We start from the raw sequence: 20,604 nt of genomic DNA, 5'->3' as shown, positions 1-20,604 counted from the left end.
TGTCTTTGTTTTGTGTAACGTTTTTGTTGCTGTGGCAGCAACTCTAAATTGACAAACAATTTTCTCACTCACACTTTGGACTTTGAACTATTTTTTAATGTACAAAAAAATTGATTTAGTCCTGGACTTTTAGTTTTCAAGTTGCTGCCTGTTTATGAGTACATGTCTCCCTGCTCCAACACATCTGAGTCAAATAAATGGGTCATTACCAGAGAAAGCTCAGTGCTATCATACATCCACAAGTCACCGGTGGTGGTTGTCAGCGTTGCTCCGCCTTTCATCAGAGTTTTGTACGTACGTAAACACAATGGGCGTAGTGATTTTACGCTGGACGGAGCCGGTAGCTGTCAGACAGAGAGAGAGATCACAGTGTTGTCGCTGATGCCTGGTTCTACTCGACATGTAAGCATCAAACGTGAGACTGTCTTAGCTTAGACTTTTCCTTATTATTATCATCATCATCATCATCAGGTAAAATCATCGCGGTTTATTGGGCTGAAAATCCGACAGAGCTGTATCAACGCTAACGACCGCCTATTTATTCATTTACCCGCTACAGCACAAGCTTTCGTCATTAACTTGTTATTTTCTTTTAAAAAAAAACATGCAAAATGCGTTTCGTCGGTTTCCGTGGTTCACCAACGTCTCAATGTACGGCTGCCTGTTCGCCGGCGGGGACTTTGTCCACCAGTGGTTCTCGCGCACGGACAAAATGGACTGGACTCACACCCGGAACGTCGCCGTGGTCGCTTTCAGTTTCCATGGCAACTTCAATTTCTTCTGGATGCGCCTGCTGGAGCGGAAGTTTCCGGGCAACTCCGCCGCGATGGTGATGAAGAAGCTGCTGCTGGACCAGACCACAGCAGCGCCGCTGGCGACCAGTGTTTTCTACACAGGTGAGTGTGAACACCGCGTGGACGCAGCGGACAGTAAACGGTTAACTCAACTCCTACACATATCACATATCTGTCAATTTGTAACGTGACCCGCGTGCCCTCTTGTGCCCCGGTCACGTGGTGTAACTATCAGCTGTTGTTCACTGTGTCATCCAACGAACCTTGACTAGCAGAGGTCACATGAAAGACACAGTTTAGGTTTAAGCAAACTGAGCAGGGTATAAACTATTCATTTTATACCTATATTTAGATATCTAAATAGTGTTGAGTTGTTATTTGGTTTTATTAATTTAGTGCATGTTTGGGGCCACACAGTTGGTGTAGTGGTTAGCACTCTTGCCTTTGCAGCAAGAAGACTTGGGTTCGTGACCCGGTCAGAATAAGGGTCTTTCTCGAGTTTGCATGTTCTCCCTGTGTGTGTGTGTGTGTGTGTGTGTGTTTGTTTTCTCTGGGTTTCCTCCCAAAGTCCAACAACATGCAGTTTTGGGGATTAGGCAATTGGACACTCACAGGAGGTGAGAGTGAATGGTCTGTGTATGTGGCCCTGCGATGGACTGGCGATCTGTCCAGGGTGTGACCTCGCCTATCGTCCCATGTCAGCTGAGATTGCCTGACAGCCCCCCCAATCTCATGTGGAGGATAAAGTGTTAGAAAATGAATGGGTGGATGGATTTATTGCAAATAAGGCATTAAACTGATAATGTTTCCAGCCCCTTGTTGAAAGTGCCATGAAAAAGGCAGTTTTGAAGGGAAAGGAGGTTCAATGACATACCAAGGTGTACATAATAAAGTGGCCAGTGAGGGTATATATGAAGATGTGTGCAGTACTCATAACACTGTCTAATAAAATGACAAAATGTATTTCAATCAGCAGCATGAAAGTAGTATGAAACAAAATCTGGCACATGAAGATGAATAATAGTTACTACGTTCTCATGAATCTGATATTAGGTTTAGTCTTAAGTAGTTTACATCAGTCACCCAAAATGAAATCGTACACTTTGAAAATACTGTATGTACACAACTGGCTACACCTCCTTCATATAGTGGTAAGGAGTCATTACACATTTTAAGTGGAAGGAACACTAAAGAAGAATTCATTGACGCAACAACTGCCACTCCTCATTCCATTAATGCACACTGTATGTATATATATATATACATACACACACATATATAGTTACTTCCACTTAATGCCAGTATTTTACTTTAACAGTTAATTGATGGATAATGAATTTCTACATGTCACCCAGGTGTCAGTCTCCTGGAGGGAAAAGAGGACATCTTTGAAGACTGGAGAGCAAAATTCCTCAATACATACAAGGTGAGCAGCAGCAGAGACAGGTGGTCACTGTTTTTAAAAGATCTATTTGAACTTGTATGATCTATGTTCTACATAATTTCATTTCCTCTGTATAGTTAGTCACTATATTTACTTCTTTTGTTGTGATAAAATGAAGTTTTAGATTTAGAACAACCCTTGGACACCACCTGGGAGTTGTTGGTTTCTAACTCTGTACACGAATCAGCCAGATCCTTAAAGTGCTTGTTCTTGATGAATAGTGGATTTGTTGGTTTTCTGTCCGACGGTTTATGTACAGTTTGTTTTTTGAAGTTTAAAACTGGTGTGTTTCCGTTTGTCTCTCTCTCTCTGCTCAGACGGGGCTGATGTTCTGGCCATTCATGCAGGTAAACATTAACATCCCCAGTCAATAAATGGTCATTCTTAACATTTTGTGAACTGTCTGCTGTGAAGAAAATCTCCTGAGCTCAACTGTCAGCTCTCCAATGACTCAGAAACAATCACCACATATCGTGTCGTGAGTGTAATGTAGATCAACTTCAACCACAATAAATAACTCAAAGTTATTGCACCTAATATCCTCATACAATTTTAAACGTTACTGCAAATACTAAATAACAGTAAAAAGCCATGAATAAACGCTAATCTCCACCTGTGTCCCTCAGCTTCTGAACTTTGCCCTGGTGCCTCTGTATGTGCGGACTACTTTCACCGGCTGCTGTGCCTTCGTCTGGGCCATCTTCCTGTGCTTCTCACAACAGAGCGGCGACGGCACGGCCGCGGCCGCTCTGGCCTGGATCCTCTCCCCGAAAGAGAAAGAATGTGAACGCTCAGAGGAGAAAGCAGACGCTGAGGTCACGGTCGAGGCTCTCAAAGGTGGAACAGAAGCACCTAAATCTACACAGAACTGAAAACTACTGATTTTAATGGAGGTGAGACTTAAAAAAAAGGGAACACACAGTTGTCCTGCCTGTGGTTGATGTTGCACCAGCAGTGGCAGGGGTCGAGCTTTAAGTCCTACTGGGATTGACAAAGTTGTCAGGTTGTTTGGGAATGTATTTATGTAAAGGAGTATAATTATGTGACATATGCAAGTAGAGTTTAATACGGGTACTGCAATCCAAAATAAAGATACTGGAGTGCATTGTCCCACCTTGTCGTCCTCCCCAGAGAAATGTACTGTGTTACAGCAGCAAAGGCACTTTAAAGTAAACGTTGTAGACATTATTTTCATAATCGATTAATCTGTTGATTATTTTACGAAAAATATTGATCGTGTTTACCAAACCTGGGAATGAGGTCAAGTTTTAAAGATTTCTTTGTTATATGGAGCAAAGAAACCAGAAGATATTCACATTTAAGAAGCTTTTGTTTTAATTATTGGAAAAAAAAACACTCAAACTGATTAAACAATTATCTAAATATTCGATTAATGAATTATTATTATTCAGATACTCGTTGCAGCCCTACATGAATGTGAATAATTTAACATGTTTCCTTAATCTCTGATGAAATATCTCATCCATTTTATCTCAATATTCACAAAGCATATCATTAAAACCTAGTCTATTTCTTCTCTGAAATACTGAAAAGATTACAGAGGACATCTGTCTGTATGTGGGTCAGAGAATCTATTGATTGAAAAGTGTACAGTCGATGTTCCAGATTCCTCTGATTCTGCTCTAAATGAAAACAAGTGTGGTTAAAAATGGAGAACTGCGTGGAGAGGCAGCTAACTGCTACAGCCGAGATGTTTACATTCATCCAATTTGGGCCAAAAATAATCAACATTTGAATGTGTCTTTGTTTAGCAGAAGTGCTTTGACTGTTATCCGCAGCGCCTCATCTCTGACAGCTGCCGACTCTGGTTCCAGCTCACGTTCTGGTACAAGAAGTGCCAAATACACAGGCTCATAGCTTAAATACCATTAATCACATGTATTACGACAGAAATGGGTTTATTATTAGGTTTGTGTGTTTTTTTTAAATGCATAAGGGCCACAATGCACCTTGTCTCCCACATTTTTACATCAATTGACATTTAAATATTGTGGTACGTGTGTCTGAGACATTCGTTTACTTGACCGTGCAACTGGTTCCTGCCTGATATTTTATGTCAATGTGATACTGTGAAGGGATCGCTCTCTCATTTTTTTTTTTTTAATAACAGTTTGCTGCTAAAAACAAAACAAAACATTGCTTTACAGTTTTACTGCTGTGTGAAAGTGTGACATTATAGATTTTATGGTGACTCTTGAAATGTAACAGCTGCCTCCAACAAGGGCTTAAAAAATGGAGGTCGAGTTTAGCTCAGTGCATATAAACTTCTGTCTTCTCTTCTCAGGTAGATCATTAACATTCAAACATTTTTCACCTGAAATGCATTTATTATAGTTTTACTGTGTTAATAACACATCACTGTTTGTTCACACACTTTCAAGTACAGTAACTTAATATTATCGAGTTTCTCTTTCTTGTTAATTGACTGCCTGTTTATTTTCGTCTGCTGTAGAGATTGTAAATGAAAGGTCAATTCAATAATAATTATTGATTTTGTTCACATTAGATTGACTATGTAACGTGTAACTCAACAGAGAATGTCTACTGCTTCCAAAGTCAAGTTTGACAGGTTTTTGATATCACATTTGAGCCCATTTTGCATGAAAGTTACATTAATTGTAATTGTTAAAACAAATTTGACATAATTTATTGTTGAATAAATTGAAAAAAGAACATCTTTGACTCGTGTGTTCATTGAGCAACTGTCACACACATAAGGTTTAATCTTCGCATGTTAAATGTCATGTTTTGTTACCATCCTTGGTGTGTTTTGGCTTGTGTTCATTAATTACTCACACCTTCATTTTCTTGTGGGAATACATTTTGCACAACGTGTACTTTGAAAAGGCCTTACGTGATGCATATAGCTTTATTATGCAGTCTCTGTTTTTATGCAGTCACATCTATTGCTCCTAACTTCAAAGGAAGAGAAAGAAGAGGCTCGTGGCTTGTGTCTAATTTTGTAAAAAGTCTCCAACAGATTCCATTGGTCTAATTTTACCTTGTGCGACTAGAATAGTTATTTACGGAGAAACACCTGCCCTTTGACTTGATATTTGACATCGGCATGTTGAACAGCAGGCACACAGTTCACGTCAGAAAACGTGTAAAATGATGTTAAAATTCGAAACAAACACAAGATGTTAAATGTCCGTTCTTTACACTAGTGGGATGTGACGGTACTGCAGGCCACTGGTCTAGACTCTATGGTTACAACTACAACACACTGACCCTTGAAGCAGATGGACGACAGCAGCCTTTAACTCCACAGAGCTCTCCCTATGTTTTCAATGGAGCTGAAGAACACAAGCCATGGAGCCCTGTCAGTGCATCAGTTTTTCATGCTTCTGTTTTTTAATTCTCACCATTCGAGAAAAGCCTTCTGTCATCTTTTCCGACGTTGCAGTTCCGGAGACAAGAGTCCGATATTTCATAATGCATTCTTTTATGTTAAGATAAATGGGGAATCAAAAATAGTATTTTCAATTGGACGTTTTTTGTCCCTAGGAACAAATTAGGTTTGTTTGCTTTAAATCTGGCACTGCAGAAAAACTAACAATGCATCAAAATCAATGTTGCTGCCAATCACTTACCCATCTTAGGGCCTGATAATGATAATAACCAAATACTCCTTGAATAGGATATTTTATGGAAATTATTGTAGTTTTTTTTTTTAGATAGAAAAACTGTCTGAGAGATGTGAAACCAAACTGACCTTTAAAGGGTTACAATTTCAAAAATATTAATATTTGATATTATATTTCACGCTTGAGTAGCTTGAAAAGATTGACTCGTTCAAAGTGGAAAAAAATAAATGTTTTTACAGCCGTTTCTGGGAAGGTGGCGTTTTCTGCCGCTAGGAACAAATTAGGGAGTTCTTGCGTAGCTTAGCCATTTTAGGCTAATTTAAGAAACTGAGATGACAGTTCTAAAATTTACCAAAAGGGAATATCCTCTGGAAAATTTGGGCTATATTCATTCAACACAGCCAAAATAGCTCAACAGTTAAAAACAGAATGGCAGGAAATGTCCCAAGGAATTCTGAAGACTTCAATTAGCATAACAATATCCAGCATATTTCCACTTTAATGAAGTGCCTGCAAGTTTGACTTGACCTTTGACACCAGCACAGCAGCCATGCAGAGGTTCACCCCATAAACTATAACCCATTGACATCTCTTCACTTGTAACAAACAAATTAAACGTATTTCCATGCAGTGTTTACTGAGGACGCACAGGCTGACGGTGGAAACTTTGTTGCCTGCACAAAAGTAATCTATTTCTTTCATTTCCAACGTCACCCCCGACGACAGCGAGAGTCTCCTCCCATCCCTGCCCGCACTGAGTGCGCATGCTCCCTGCATCCTCTCCACATCTCCACACGTCCACGGACTTGGAAGCTTGAATAAAGATGCTCAACGCCTCGGGTCGCTGGATCCTTGTCACCGGGTGAAATAGAGTAGCGTGGACGCACGCACACGCGCACGCACACACACACACTGAGAGGAGCCGTGTACAATTTAGCTGCAGGACTCTCCTCCTCCTCCTCTTCTTCTTCTTCTTCTTCCTTCTCTTCCTCCTCCTGTTTTCCACCGACATGGAAATGAAGAAATCTATTTCGGACAGCGAGCGCGCGCTCCGGAGCTACGGCGCTGTGTCGGAAACGGCATGGACCACGGACAAAGGTGAGCGAACATACGCATATTTATACTGATAAAAAAATATATAGATAGATGGATAAGTGAAAGTGAGACAGTCTCAGGGTGTCAGCATGTGTTTGACCCTGTGAAAACCAGGTGAAGAGGCGGCGCTGAAACGGTTAACGTGTGACTCAGAACGGTTTGGGGTGTTATCATCATCAGCATCATCATCATCAGCAGCAGCAGCGGAGGCAAAGGGCCCGTTATTTACACCAAGACAGTGTGGACTGGACACCGTCTCGGGGTGAATGTGAGCCAAAAGCAACAACGCAGCCTTTTCCCAAACTTGTGCGGTCATATTTGATAGAGATTTGCGCCGCTGTCTGACGCAGAGGCACGAGGAGGAGACTCATTCAGCCAATACACACACACACACACACACATCAGCTGAGCTCTAATCAATACTTCAGCTCTCACACAGACACAGATATATTCCACACTTTAGGTCGAAATGAGAAACAGTTAAAAGGGTTTTTGTTGTTTCCAACATGGATTTTCATACAGAGAGTGAACAAAGTAGCATTCACAGTTTCTTGATAACAGGCTTTAAAGGACCAGTATGTAACATTTAGTATGGTTTATTAGCAGAAAATGAATATACTACCCATACATATGATCTGGTGGGGATTAGGGTTTCCATGGGGTCCTTAAAATAAATAAAACAAATTCAAGGTCCTTGAAAGTTTTTCTGAATTGCCCTAAATAGACATGGGTCATTGAAAGTGCTTGTGTGTTTTTGTGCAAGAAAGAAGTTAAGTTGATATTTAAGTAAATGTCTCTCCGCCGTTGATGTGAGATTCCACGCAAATGAACGAGCGAGTAACGTTAAGCAAGAGAGAGAGCAAATGACTTGATGCCTGGGCAATGCAAATTCCAACATCTCTGTCTCACTAAAGAAAATCAAAGACTGACTCTGACCAAGATCACGAGGACAATCACTCGTCCAGATGCAAACTTTGCAATAAAAGTGGACGTCGTGATGGGCGAAGCGGCTCTTACAAGTTACCCTTCCATCTTAAGCTGTCAGCACATTCTGTCCTTGAATTTGAGGGAATTGGTCCTGGAAAAGTCATTGAAAAGTCCTTAAAAACCATGCCCACCCACCCCCACACTCACGAAAGTACAAAGGTAATAATAAGATAACATAACTTGACCTTCATTATTTGGATATCATAGCTTAGGAGCCTTATAAAGACATCCCATAATAACCGGTGTTATATGGCTTATATATATATATAAGGAGTAAATAACATAACCCGTATAGTATATGATTGAGGGGCCCGACAAAGCTTTATATCACATGACATAACCAGTGTTATTTGGCTTCAGGAATCTTCCGTTATCTGCCGTCTCACCATTAGAGGTCACCAATTCTTACACACTGGACCTTTAATTAACAATACAACAAGCTGCGGAGCCAAAGATAATTCTATTTCTTTTCCCCCTGTCCCCCTTTCCTTTTAGGAAATATTCCTCTAAAACAACAGTTAAAAAAAGCAAAGTTCCTCAGTTGAGAGTGACAGCATCGTGGAACACTGAGATTGGAGCTGACGCAGAGCCTGATTGAGCTCATATCCAAGTCATCGGCTTTAATCAATACTCAGTCCAGATATTTGACAGTTCCTGTGGAACTCAGAGACAGTTTAAGGGATTTTATATTCCGTATTCATGGTATTTATTCAGAGTAGAGTAGCATTAATTGAATTGATTTCCAGAAGTACAGAGCGTGAGCACAGTAGTCAATAGCTAATAACAAACATAAGCGGTAAAGCCAAAGGCAATCACATTATTTCTAAACAAATACAGGATATATTTGGTCTGTGAACACCAGAAAACAAGTGATTTATTATTATTAATTGTGACTTTACCATGAAACACTGGAGTCACAGAATGTTTCACAAACCTGCTTCATAAATTATAAAGTGTTAATCAACTAGATAATCAGTAATTTAGAGGTGAACGTGTTTATTTTCAGTGAGGAAACTTCCAGATTAAGTCGGAGAAGAGAAGAGAGAAGGGGGGGAATGGAGAGGATATTTTTAGACACACACACACACGTTTTGTTCTCTCCAACCTGCCCCTGTGTGTGTGTACGTGTGCGTGCGAGCGTGTGTGTGTGTGTGTGTGTCCCATAAACAAACACTAGAAAACAAGACAAGGAGGTAAAAGATGGCAAACCTCGCTCCCCAAGTTTTCTAAAACAACAACAAAAAGAAGCACTTGGGAAGTTGGGAGGAATCAGCAGCAGCAGTGTGTGTGTGCGTGTGTGTGCACACACAGCATTAGATGTCAAACGGACGCTAACACATCCATGTGACTGCTGCACCATGTACTGCTCCCACGCCCTGCAAGCTTCCTATTCTTAATCGCATTATAATCCCAATGAACCATTAATGAAACTACTGTGATGGTGGCTCACATCTGCTGCTGCTGATGCTGCTGCTGCTGAAGTTCACTTCACCTGTCCCTCCTGAACAAACTGCTTTTAATTAGGCAGCATCAAAGCTGTTTTTTCTACGTGAAGTGGTTAATGCTGAGGCATGTGTGTGTGATGCTCAGATGAAAGCGCGCTGTTATCTTTACTGAACTGGCATGTTGCAAGTTTTAATCGTGCACACTTGACTTATTGCTGCTTGGTCTAAAATGAGGGCGAGCACATGTGCTCAGAGTGTGTGCAAAGTACAATAAGAAGGAAAGGACGTGGGAAGTGTGTTTCCTCTCTCCGGCTGCTGCAGTTCTATGATGCAAACTTTGGTTTGGCATCAGCGTCTGCGTTGCCGTCGCTTTTCTGTTTTCAGAAAAACGCGTCTGTGTGATGATTCGACGTTAATGAGGCTCGAACAAACCGCCGCCCCCCTCCTGTGCAGACTTCTGTCTGCTGTGGTGAGTCAGCTCCGTCCTCAGCAAAAGTACCACAAACACAGACTGCAGTTTGTGCTGCTGCTGCTGCAGCAGCGGCATAAAGAGCTGATCCAGTCGTCTAAGAAATACTGTGTGTGTGTGTGTGTGTGTGTGTATAAAGATAGGAATAGTTTGTTTACTCTGAGCTTTTTAGGTTTGTGCACTGGGCATTTTGTTAGGAATGAGCGTATTCGATCATCAGTATCGGCCGGATTCTTGTCACTGGATCAAATATCGGGATAAAAGAAAAATATGAAATCCAATACACTAAGCACAGACTGTATGTGGGACGGTTATTTCATCTTTACTGGAGAAGAATATTATACAGTTGGATCATTATCTTCTTTAAATGGCTGGTAAATACAACAGCACAAGCTGCTATTTGCTATTAAAATTATCTATTCATTGGTTTTAGTCTCCAATTTTAAACAAACATTCTGATTTTTCAGCGTCTTAAATGTGAAAGAAATAATTCAAATTGAAATATTTTGGTTTGTGGACAAAACAGCAAGTACTTGATAGCTTTTGTGACATCTGTATCGGTATCGGACATGAATAAGCATACAGAGCCATTCCTAGCATTTTGTCCTCTTTTAATGTAGTTTTATGCTTTCAAGATATAAAAAAAACAGGTTCCAGTCTTTAAAATATAAATATTTGTTGCGGTTGTTGTTATTTTAGATCCCTGTGATTGTCGTGCTCCTCGTGAAACCTGATATTTAAAGACATCCCTTCTTCTTTTTTCTCTGACGCATTATAGACCAAACGATTCACCACAGTTCTGGGTGATTATGTGTGTGTGTCGTATTTGCTTGCTCTGGGAAATGTTGCCATGTTCTGCACAAATGTGTGAAGAGAAACCGTTTATAATTCAGCAGAAAACCCATGTGAAGACTGACATGTGACATCATTGTACAGTATGCCCGCAGAATGTTTTTCTCAAATCGAGTGAGTCACGACTTTTCCTCCATAAAAGGGAGAGAGAGAGTGAAAGAGAGAAAGAAAGAAAGGTCAAAATAGAGGCAGTAGAAGCCAAAATATTCAAATTTCTAGCCTCTCATATAACACATGAATCCCCCAAAACCCTGATCTTACACTTTTTACCTCATCTAATGCCTATTTATGATCCCTGTCTTTGAAAATACACACAAAACTCACACAATTAAGGAGCGAAACACAATATATTATAAATTATATTCATGTTTTTCACATGTCGAGTGTGTCAAATGGCTTTTGAACCACATCAACAGTAAAAACATTGCTTCGTCTGAGCAAAATGGCGTTGTTGTTGTTTTTTTTTTATCATTTTTGGTCACGTGATCACACTTGTGTGTTGATATGATTTATATTATTCAAGATGTGCAAAGTGGACACATTATTTGTTACAAAAGCTCAGACAAAGGACTCCTCATAGGTAAGGAGTGAATTCAAAGGTCGGTTTAATACTTACATGGAAAAGGAGACCAATAAAGCTGAGGCATCCAATAAACTCCCAAGCAAAGGGCTAAATCCTAGAGGACAACATTGGGTCATACACTAGAAACTATCAAACAAAATCATATCTAAGACACTCTGGCACTGACTGACTGACACACATGCACAAAGGGAAGGAGGGTTAACAGGACACAGGTGTGGCTAATTAGGGCGGGGCAGACGATCAGCACAGGTGTGGAAGACACCAGAGGACAGGAAGTGAAGGGACCATGTAGCGGGAAACACAATAGTATATCCAGCTGCAGCAACAGTGGAGATGCAGTAGATTAAAAAAAAGAACAACAACCCTCAATTAATTCACCCTTATTCTGACTAATTTAATGTTATACTGTGCATAATGTTGACTGTACAGTGTGAGCTGCTGCTGCGGTGGTCAGTGCATTGATCAGAGCAGTAAGTGTTTAGGTCGGTGTAGTTTGTGGTTGCAGTGTCTGAGAGTTCGAGGTCTGTGGTCCAGCTCAGGTAGAAACCACCGATCCATTTGTTTTCTCATCCACATCAGCAAAACACGGTCAACTTTGTTCATTTATTTCAGAAAGAAAAAACAAAAAACCTCAGCAATTTTCTCACCATCCCCTGATTGAAGCCTCTCACAGCAAAGCAGTCATTTGTTCCCGTGGTGCAGCTGTGACGAGGAACTTCAAAATCACCTCCTCTCTGGATTTACACACATCTACACGCTGCTTTCGCTCTGAACACTGTGTCAAAACGACACATCAGAGGCGAGAAGCACAGTTTGCCAAAAAGCTGATGCTGTATGAGGACATTTTCAAGTATTAAAAAATGCCAGAATTTAAAAAGGGTCTGAATAAATTAGACGTCTTATGTAATTATAAGAGGAATCATTGGAAACTTGGAAGGGCCGGTGAGAGCAAAGCACTCACATTACATACAAGAAACACACATGATGGAGAATGTGAGTACATTACACCAAGCACGCTCCAGGATTCTTAAAAAGAATTTTGGAATGACAGAAACTTGTCTAATTTTGCAAATTTCTGAAAGGCTGTTCCATTTCTGTCGTGCATAATATTTATAAGCATAAACTGCAATGATTTACTGTCTCCTCAGCACAATGAAAGCTATTATTTTGGAATATTTGTCTATTATTTGGTCAAACAGAAAAACAAAAAAATACGAGAGTCCAACATTAAATTGATTGTTTTCCAAGTTTTACAATGTCAGTGTTTTCGAGAACCAGCTCATGTTGTGACCTAATGTGGTGTGAAATTGATCTGTCGTTAGGAGAACACGACACGCTGGTTTTTTTGCCCAGAAGGAGCTAAACTAAAACTATAAACTGAATGTACAGCCGCGTTCTCCTCCGATTGCTTGAATATAATAGTTTGAGTTGTCCGTTGTGAACCACGGAATAAGCTTCAGACTTTTGAGCAGAACAGGCCTGTCCTTGTGGTCTCATTAAAAAAGAGTCGAGATGTGCGTTTCTCCTCCGTGCTGCTGCCTTTAAAGCCTCCCGTTTCCCCTCCTGACTCTTTTATTCCTCCTTATTAATTACTGCTGTGTGTGTGTGTGTGTGTGTGTCATCCTTCTGCCTGTCAGGTCACTCAGATGTGTCCATGGCGGAGAGCACAATGTCTCCAGAGGAGATCGAGGTGGAGATGACCCGTATCCAGCGCCTGCGGGAGGTCCTGGTGCGCCGGGAGTCGGAGCTGCGCTTCATGTGAGTCGCTGAAATGTCATCCTTTTTTGTATTTTTTGCGTCTCAAAAGAAATGTTTAACAGAATGTGACGGCTGACGACCGCGGCCACACACGCACGGTGTCACAGCAATTCCCCCGCTGCCATCCTTGAGTGGATAATGAAGTCCCAGCCCCGTTGCCATGACACAGCTGACTCTGTGGTGACGCACTGCGAAGGCACTCGAGTGTTGTCTTTTTGTGACGTAAGTGGGCCGTTTTGAGACAGTTCAGTGCTAAGACAGGCAGTCAATCCGTCCGTCCGTCTGTCCGTCCACCGGTTATTCAGAGATGAGGATGAGTCACCGTGATGGAATCATTGTCTCCTTATAGTCCGATCCCTCGCTGGCTTCATCACAGTTCGCTGTATCAGAGAAAGTGTTCCACAACTCTGCAGAAAACTCTTTGGTTTCACGGAAGAAACAGAAACCAAACATCACAGTTGCCCTAAATCAGGCATGTCCAAAGTCCGGCCTGCGGGCCAACCACGGCCCTCAGTGAGATGTTGTACGGCCCTGCAGCTTCGGTTTTATAATGTATGATTTATGGCCAGGGACTTGGCCAAAAGTCGACCTTGGTCACGTGTCACCCCCCCATTAGCTCAGCTGGTAAGTTCTAAGTAAGTTACCTGTGACAGACAACTATACGCATTATCTCATATTATGTTATTTGACTCCTGCGTGGCTTAGATTTGGTTGTGACAATTAAAATTACATTTTTGTAAAACAGTGCATTTGTATGTAAATGTTACTGTTAAAAACAAGGGAAAAAGGCATCAAATCTTCCCATTATCTAATACGTTTGGACACCCCTGTCTTCAATGATGTAATCAGATGTTACTAAAATGTAAGAGGAAAAGTTGTTATTTCTTTGTCTCTCTGTAAATGAAGGGTTTGGGATACAATTGTTCTCCTGTTTTCTCCCGACATTGTGGTATTTCTATTTTCCCTAATGAACAGAAAGACATGAATTTTTTACCATGTAAATATGAAGGTGGCGTGACTCACTTTGAGAGAATCTATTCATTTTATTACATGTTCTTACAGTATTATCTCAGTGAGCACTTTATTTTCCAGTTGGCATGATTGATGATTTATTTTATAATTAGAAGGGGCAGCTAAAATGGTAGCCGTTAACGTGTTTATATTTGTAAAATTATGCTTCAAAAATACAAAAAGGGTGAAAAAAAACGTTCAAAAAAAGAAGGCGGAGAGAGGGCAAAACTAAAACACAAACATGAAAAATGACCCCTGGAACATGGGGAACAGGGGTAAAATCAGATTCAGTTTGTGAAATTTTGTGAAATACGTCACAGTTCAAAGTTCGCTTGAAGAAAAACGGTCTAAATTTGTGAAGATGTGACCTGTAAACACACGGATGTCCATATAAGGAGTTGTGTATTATTCCCACGGCAATTTACCAAGGGTTGAAATATTAATATATGATTGCTGTTATATTACAATATTTACTCACTGCTTTGTGATCTCAGTACTGGTGAATAATTGCTTCTTCTTTTGTTGTTGTACTACACCACAACAAACCACACTTGGTGACCCCAGGAAAACAAATGTGCACTGACTCACCACCGCTGAACAATATCACAAAGTGAACAGTGTGTGTTTTGTGGGTTCATCATTACACTCCTCACATCTGCTGTGTGGGACGAAGCCGATACACTTCTCTGAGACTTCAGCTCTGTTTATAACGTCGTCGGTTCACACGCCCACTTATCATCAGGCCGCCGACACGCTGCTTGAGCTCGGCGCTTACATCTCTGTTGTCAGGCTCTGTGTGTGACTCAAGACGAGCACACACACACACACACACACACACACACACACACACACACACACACACACATTGACTAGCAGATGGAGAGTCAAAGTGCAGAAGCTGCTGGAATCCACAGACAGCACAGAGAATGTGAAACGAGGGGAGAAACAGAACAAGGAGGAGGGGATATGAAGATGGAGGGAGGTGTAAAACAGAGCGGGGAGGGGGGAGGCTGTGGGTGAGTCATCGACGTGATCTGTCACAGGGAGAATTAAAGCTGTGGTGTGGCTGTCACTGCTCTGCAGAGAGAGAGGGTGAGGGGGGGGGAAATATAGAGGACCTCTGGGTGTCAGGGCTGCAGGAGATCAGAGGGCAGAGTAGATTGATTTCTCCTGATTTATGACATGTCCATATGTCATGTTGTGTCATTGGAGGCTAAAGCTGCGACATCTCAGTGGCCAGTCCTGATTTGTTGATTAACCCTTAAAAAAACTTACTAATTTGTTCCTGGCGACAGAAAACGCCACCTTGCTATAAACGTCTGTAAATATTATATGTTAATATTTTCTTCCACTTTCAATCTTTTAAAGCTACTTCAGCCTGAAATATACATATCAAATATTAATCATATTTTTGAAATTTTAACCCTTTAAAGGCCAGTTTGTTTTCACAACTCCACTGTTTTTTTATTGCAAAAAACAAAAAATCTACAATAATTTCCATAAAATACATTTAAATGGGAATTTGATTTTATTATTAGGCCCTGGGATGGGCGTTTTCTGCCACTATAAGAACAAATTAGGAAGTTCTTGCATAGCTGAGACATTTTAGGCTTATTTAAGAAACTGAGGTGATAGTTCTAAAGTTGACCAAAAATGAATATCCTCTGGGAAATTTGAGCTACATTCATTCAACACAGCCACAATGACATAACAATTAAAAACAGAATGGCTGAAAAATGGCATTTGGGCTACACAGTGATGCACGTGGCTAGCACTTTTGCCTCACAACAAGAAGGTTGCTGGTTTGTGTCCCGGGTTTAGAGTTTGCATGTTGTCGCTGCGTGTGGGGGGAAAATGACACGGCTGACGTTGACGAGTCAAAGCACTGAGGAGAAAACGTTTTTGATAACTGAGTTTTCTAAGTTACATCTGGGTTGTTTCGTTGTGATGTCACTCGAACTCTAACAACATCGTTTACAGTCAGATTAAGACGTTTTAAAGTGGAAGCAGCTCACATCTAATCTGATATAAACCAGTGGTTTACTGTGTCTCTCTCACTTTTTCAGGATGGATGACATTCAGCTCTGCAAAGACATCATGAGTTTGAAGCAGGAGCTGAGGCAGATTGTCGCTGTACCAGGTACACACACACACACAAACACACACTGTAAGGCTCTCAGGAAATAAACTACTCTCATTATTATCCTCTTAAAGTCCCTGTAAAGTCAACAAATGTCTCTTTGGACTTTGTCACCCCACAGTAAAATGATTGTATGTATTGAATGAAGAGATGACCTCACTTATCTCACTGGTGACCTCAGCTTTGACTGAACTACTGTGCCTGCACACCTGGTGACAGCCATTATGAATTCAGATAGTTTCGTCCATCTGTCCCATTTTTGCGTGCGTGTCCTCCCGTGTGGACACTAAATTGGCTGTAGTGTGTGTGTGTGTGAGTCCAGTGTGTGTGACCCCCACCTTTAGCCCTGTGTCAGCTGGGATTGGCACCAGCAGCCCCCTGTAACCCTCATGTGGAGGATAAAGCAGTATGCGACGTGCAACCAGGCTCCTGCTGTCGGACACACTGCTGTCCACTCATATGTGGCACATTTTATTGTACCAAAGGACTATGTTGGTTTATATTAGACGATGGATGGATGGATGGATATCTTGTTTCTCTAGATCAGCAATTCCCCAAGTGGGTTGTGGCAGTACTGCAGGTGGGCTGTGAAAGGTCAAGTATGACTAAATAAACATGTTTTCAATTTTCAAAGTTTTAAATTGCTGTCAAATATGTAAGATTAGATTATAAAGAATAAGACAAAGCCACTGCGTTTGAATGATGTGTTATTTTCCTTTTATATGACCGAGTACAGCTGTAGTATATATAGGAATATTGTGACATTTTATGTGTAACTGTCCAGTGTTAACAGGTCAGCAAACAGGCCTAACATTTCAGAAGTGAATTCATGTAAATTGAATGTGTTCATTTCAATTCATACATTGTTATTTATGTTGATGGATAATTACGCACTTATGTTTTGAAACTAAACCTAACATGAGGTGGAGCTCAGCTGTAATAACCACATGCATGATTTCAGAAATAATCACCAAATTATTCTGATCCTAGTCTCCTGTGTTGATCAGAGTCGTAGTTTAACCCCCCCCAGATAATAATAGTGAATAATAGTGGAATACTGCACTAAAGGTGAAAGTACACAGTGATGTTGCGCGTCAAATTAAACAGGAACACTTAACCCTTTCACCACTTTATCCAGAACACCAAACGTACAGCTCGAGTGAAAGCAGAGCCAAAGAATAAAGACAACAGAAATCGCATCGCTGTAAAAATGGGATCTTAAATATTCCACTACTTTTGTCCTCATACAGTCTATGTGGGGTTTAATGGTCACATGATACACACTCACCAACACAAACAACCCCTGGTTGACATTCCGGTCGTTGCAGGTTCTGGCATCCCATTACTTCACACTAGTACAATGTGTGTCATGTGACCAACAAACACTCTGCATGGTGCTGCCTCTCCTGCTCCTGTGTGTGTGTGTGTGTGTGTGTTGTCAGCCATGTCCTCCATAGGTTGTCTTTCCCCCAAGGGAATTCACACTGGAGCTGCACGGCTCCATTTTATATCCAGACGGGTGAAAAGAGCTGATGTTTGCAGTCGTTTTTTTCCAAGCTGTTTCTGTTGTTTGGTCTTTTTATATCTGTCTCTGACTGCGCTGTGGCGTGTGAAGGCTGCAGGAGGGAGCCAAGGCAATGTGGACGTTCCATTTCGTTGGAACTCTGGAAATTTAAACGTCTTCTCTACACAATGAGCCAGACAGAGAGCTTTTCCTCGCATTTTGCATGAAGGAGTCAGTGTCTCATTTCCTTTAAAAACGAAACATGTGCGTCTGTTTGTGATGTGACTGAAAACTGCTCAAATTAAATGAACATTAATTGAATTTATACATTTTCAAATAATAACAACAAACTAAACATTCAATACTTAAAACAGATCAGCAGCAACCTAAATTTGTCAAATAAATGTACTTATCAGCATTGATTAAGGGTCTGAAAACAAAACAAAATAAAAAACATACATAAATTAGTAATAATTAGTCAGTTATTGAGATAGAATAATGTTGATGCTGATTATTTAAAGAATATTGAGTTGTCACATTCATGTATTTCTATTTACTTGTTCATGATATTTCCATTAGGGCTTCAACTAACGATTCTTTTTTTTTTTAATAATCGAATAATCGAGTAATTGTTTGGTCCAGAAAATGTTTCCCAAACCTGGAACTGACGATGTTCTCAGATGTTCTTGTTTTGTCCACAAACCAAAGAATATTTAAGTTATAATGATTTGTTTGTCAAATGGACAGAAAATATTATCTAATAATAATATTATCTATATCTAAGAAGCTGGAAAATCAAAAAGGCTTGTTTTAATTAAGAAAGAAAACAACCTCTAAAACTGAATAATTAGTAACTGATTAATAACAAAAATTTGTTGCAGCTCTAGTTTTCATTAATTCATGAATTTTCCCCCCTCTGTTTCCTGCAGAGAAAGAAAAAACAAAGAAGAACAAGCAGCGAGAAGAGGAGCTGATCCTGAAGATCCATAAACTGGTGCAGAAGAGGGATTTCCTGGTGGACGATGCAGAGGTGGAGAGATTAAGGTGGGACGATACAAAAGGGACAACAGGAAGGAGAATAAATTAGATTCAATCTGTGGGGGACAAATGTGGACATGAATTAAGACCAGGGACAGTGTGTGTGTGTGTGTGTGTGTGTGAGGCTGATGACTGTGGTCATTTTCTACCTCCTGCTCCTTTGTTGCCACAGATAATCACAGAGTGTGACATGAGGATAACATTCAAGATATATATAGATATACACATATGTATGTATGTATGTGTGTATATATATATATATATATATATATATATATATAAATAATGTTACTCAGCTTTCACCAATAAAATGATTAATTGACAAAGGTGTCATGGTTTGTTTACGTCAGGGAGCAAGAGGAGGACAAGGAGATGGCCGAGTTTCTCACGCTGAAGCTGATGCCTCTGGAGATGAAGCTCAAAGCCGCACAAAGTGAGCAAGAGATTTAACAAACACACAAACGTACAAAGCATGCGTTCACGTCACTGTCTCATCATGTGATATATGTGATATTTTCTCTGTCTTTTATGGAAAGATCCTCCAAAGCCCAAGAGACAGATCCTGGAGCCGCCGCCCAACAAGCCGTCCATCACCAAGACAGGAGTGGCCATCATTAAGGACTGCTGCGGAGCCACGCAGTGTGTCGTCATGTAACCAGGACTGAGACCTCTGAAGTGCATCACATGACATGACATACACCACTTCCTGTCACTCAGAGAACCCCCAGTTTAGCTCCATCGCTTCAGACTCAACTCAGGAGCAAGGTTGTAATAGCAGAGTGGGTTTGCCAGTATTTATTCGTTTTTATTTATATGTAATATGGAGTATGAAAGACTCAAAAAGGTCATAATAAGTATTGTGTCATAAAAACCCGACAAAAAATTAGGACAAATGAACAACCATCTCTGAATCAAATATAACAGTCTACAAGAAAATGTGCATCACACTGCTGAGGTTGGATGCTGTTAGCTGTAACCTTTCAAAATTTGCCAGCAGAGAAAAAAATAAATACACCTCATATGAACCCATATGAATGGATTATGTATGAAATAAATTTACAAGGACAAAAACTAAGCACATTTTGATACAATTTTAGTTCATTTTATAAAACACACATTTTAGTTTCAATTAGTTATCGCTAGTTTTTATTTTTATTTCAATTTTAGTTTTGGTTTCTTCATTCGTTTTCGTTATAACTATAATAACCTTGCTCAGGAGGAGTCAGGTTTGTAATTAAAATAAAAGTTTATGTACAAAGAGCGACCAGAAAATATGGAAACTGATTCCCAACTGTGTGTGAAAACAGAAAAACACGGAAATATGTCTCCAAGAATTTGCATGTTCTCCCCCGTGTGTGTGCGTGGGTTTCCTCCCACAGTCCAAAAAACATGCAATTATGGGAATTCGTTAAATTGGACACTCTAAAATTGACCGTGAAAGTGAACGGTTGTTTGTCTCTATATGTGTCCCTGCGATGGACTGGACTGACGACCTGTCTGGGGTGTGACCCCCGCCCACTGCCCTATATCAGCTGAGATTGATCCACATGTGGAGGATAAAGTGGTAGAAGACAGAAGGATGGATGATGTTGAGAACCACAAGCACAATGTCCACCAAAGAAATTGTAGTGTAAGATCTGGGCGTCTCTGTCTGACAGGATCAAATCAAACGTGCATCTTCATCTTCATCATGTCACGTCTGATCATTTAAATCACTGGAACTTTGTTCACGTACGTTTTTCTCACCGTTTGCCAGGTGGAAGCGACCACGTGGTTTAAGACAAAACAACATGGCTGCAGATGTTGTGACCAACGTCAGTGTTACAGACAATAATATAGGATTGGACAAAAGCATAAACTTAAAGATCATTTTTGT

The 20,604-nt window shown here is 40.5% G+C and overlaps 2 protein-coding genes across 2 annotated transcripts; both read left to right on the top strand.

The window, feature by feature from the left end:
- Positions 1-600: 600 nt before the first annotated feature.
- On the top strand, positions 601-4,932 carry LOC122771162 (mpv17-like protein). Its single transcript, XM_044028547.1, has 5 exons — positions 601-896; positions 2,150-2,220; positions 2,556-2,585; positions 2,865-3,131; positions 4,014-4,932. The coding sequence occupies exons 1-4, from the start codon at positions 605-607 to the stop codon at positions 3,108-3,110; spliced, it is 639 nt and encodes a 212-aa protein (XP_043884482.1). The 5' UTR covers positions 601-604; the 3' UTR covers positions 3,111-3,131; positions 4,014-4,932.
- Positions 4,933-6,596: 1,664 nt separating this feature from the next.
- On the top strand, positions 6,597-19,757 carry bmerb1 (bMERB domain containing 1). The gene is made up of 6 exons (XM_044028548.1): positions 6,597-6,944; positions 12,915-13,035; positions 16,113-16,186; positions 18,620-18,734; positions 19,079-19,161; positions 19,265-19,757. The coding sequence occupies exons 1-6, from the start codon at positions 6,857-6,859 to the stop codon at positions 19,381-19,383; spliced, it is 600 nt and encodes a 199-aa protein (XP_043884483.1). The 5' UTR covers positions 6,597-6,856; the 3' UTR covers positions 19,384-19,757.
- The last annotated feature ends 847 nt before the right edge of the window (positions 19,758-20,604 follow it).

This window comes from Solea senegalensis, linkage group LG6, assembly GCF_019176455.1.
Source record: "Solea senegalensis isolate Sse05_10M linkage group LG6, IFAPA_SoseM_1, whole genome shotgun sequence".
Taxonomy (NCBI): Eukaryota; Metazoa; Chordata; class Actinopteri; order Pleuronectiformes; family Soleidae; genus Solea; species Solea senegalensis.
The sequence above is the reverse complement of the archived record's forward strand: the minus strand, read 5'-3'. Positions and strand labels throughout refer to the sequence as shown.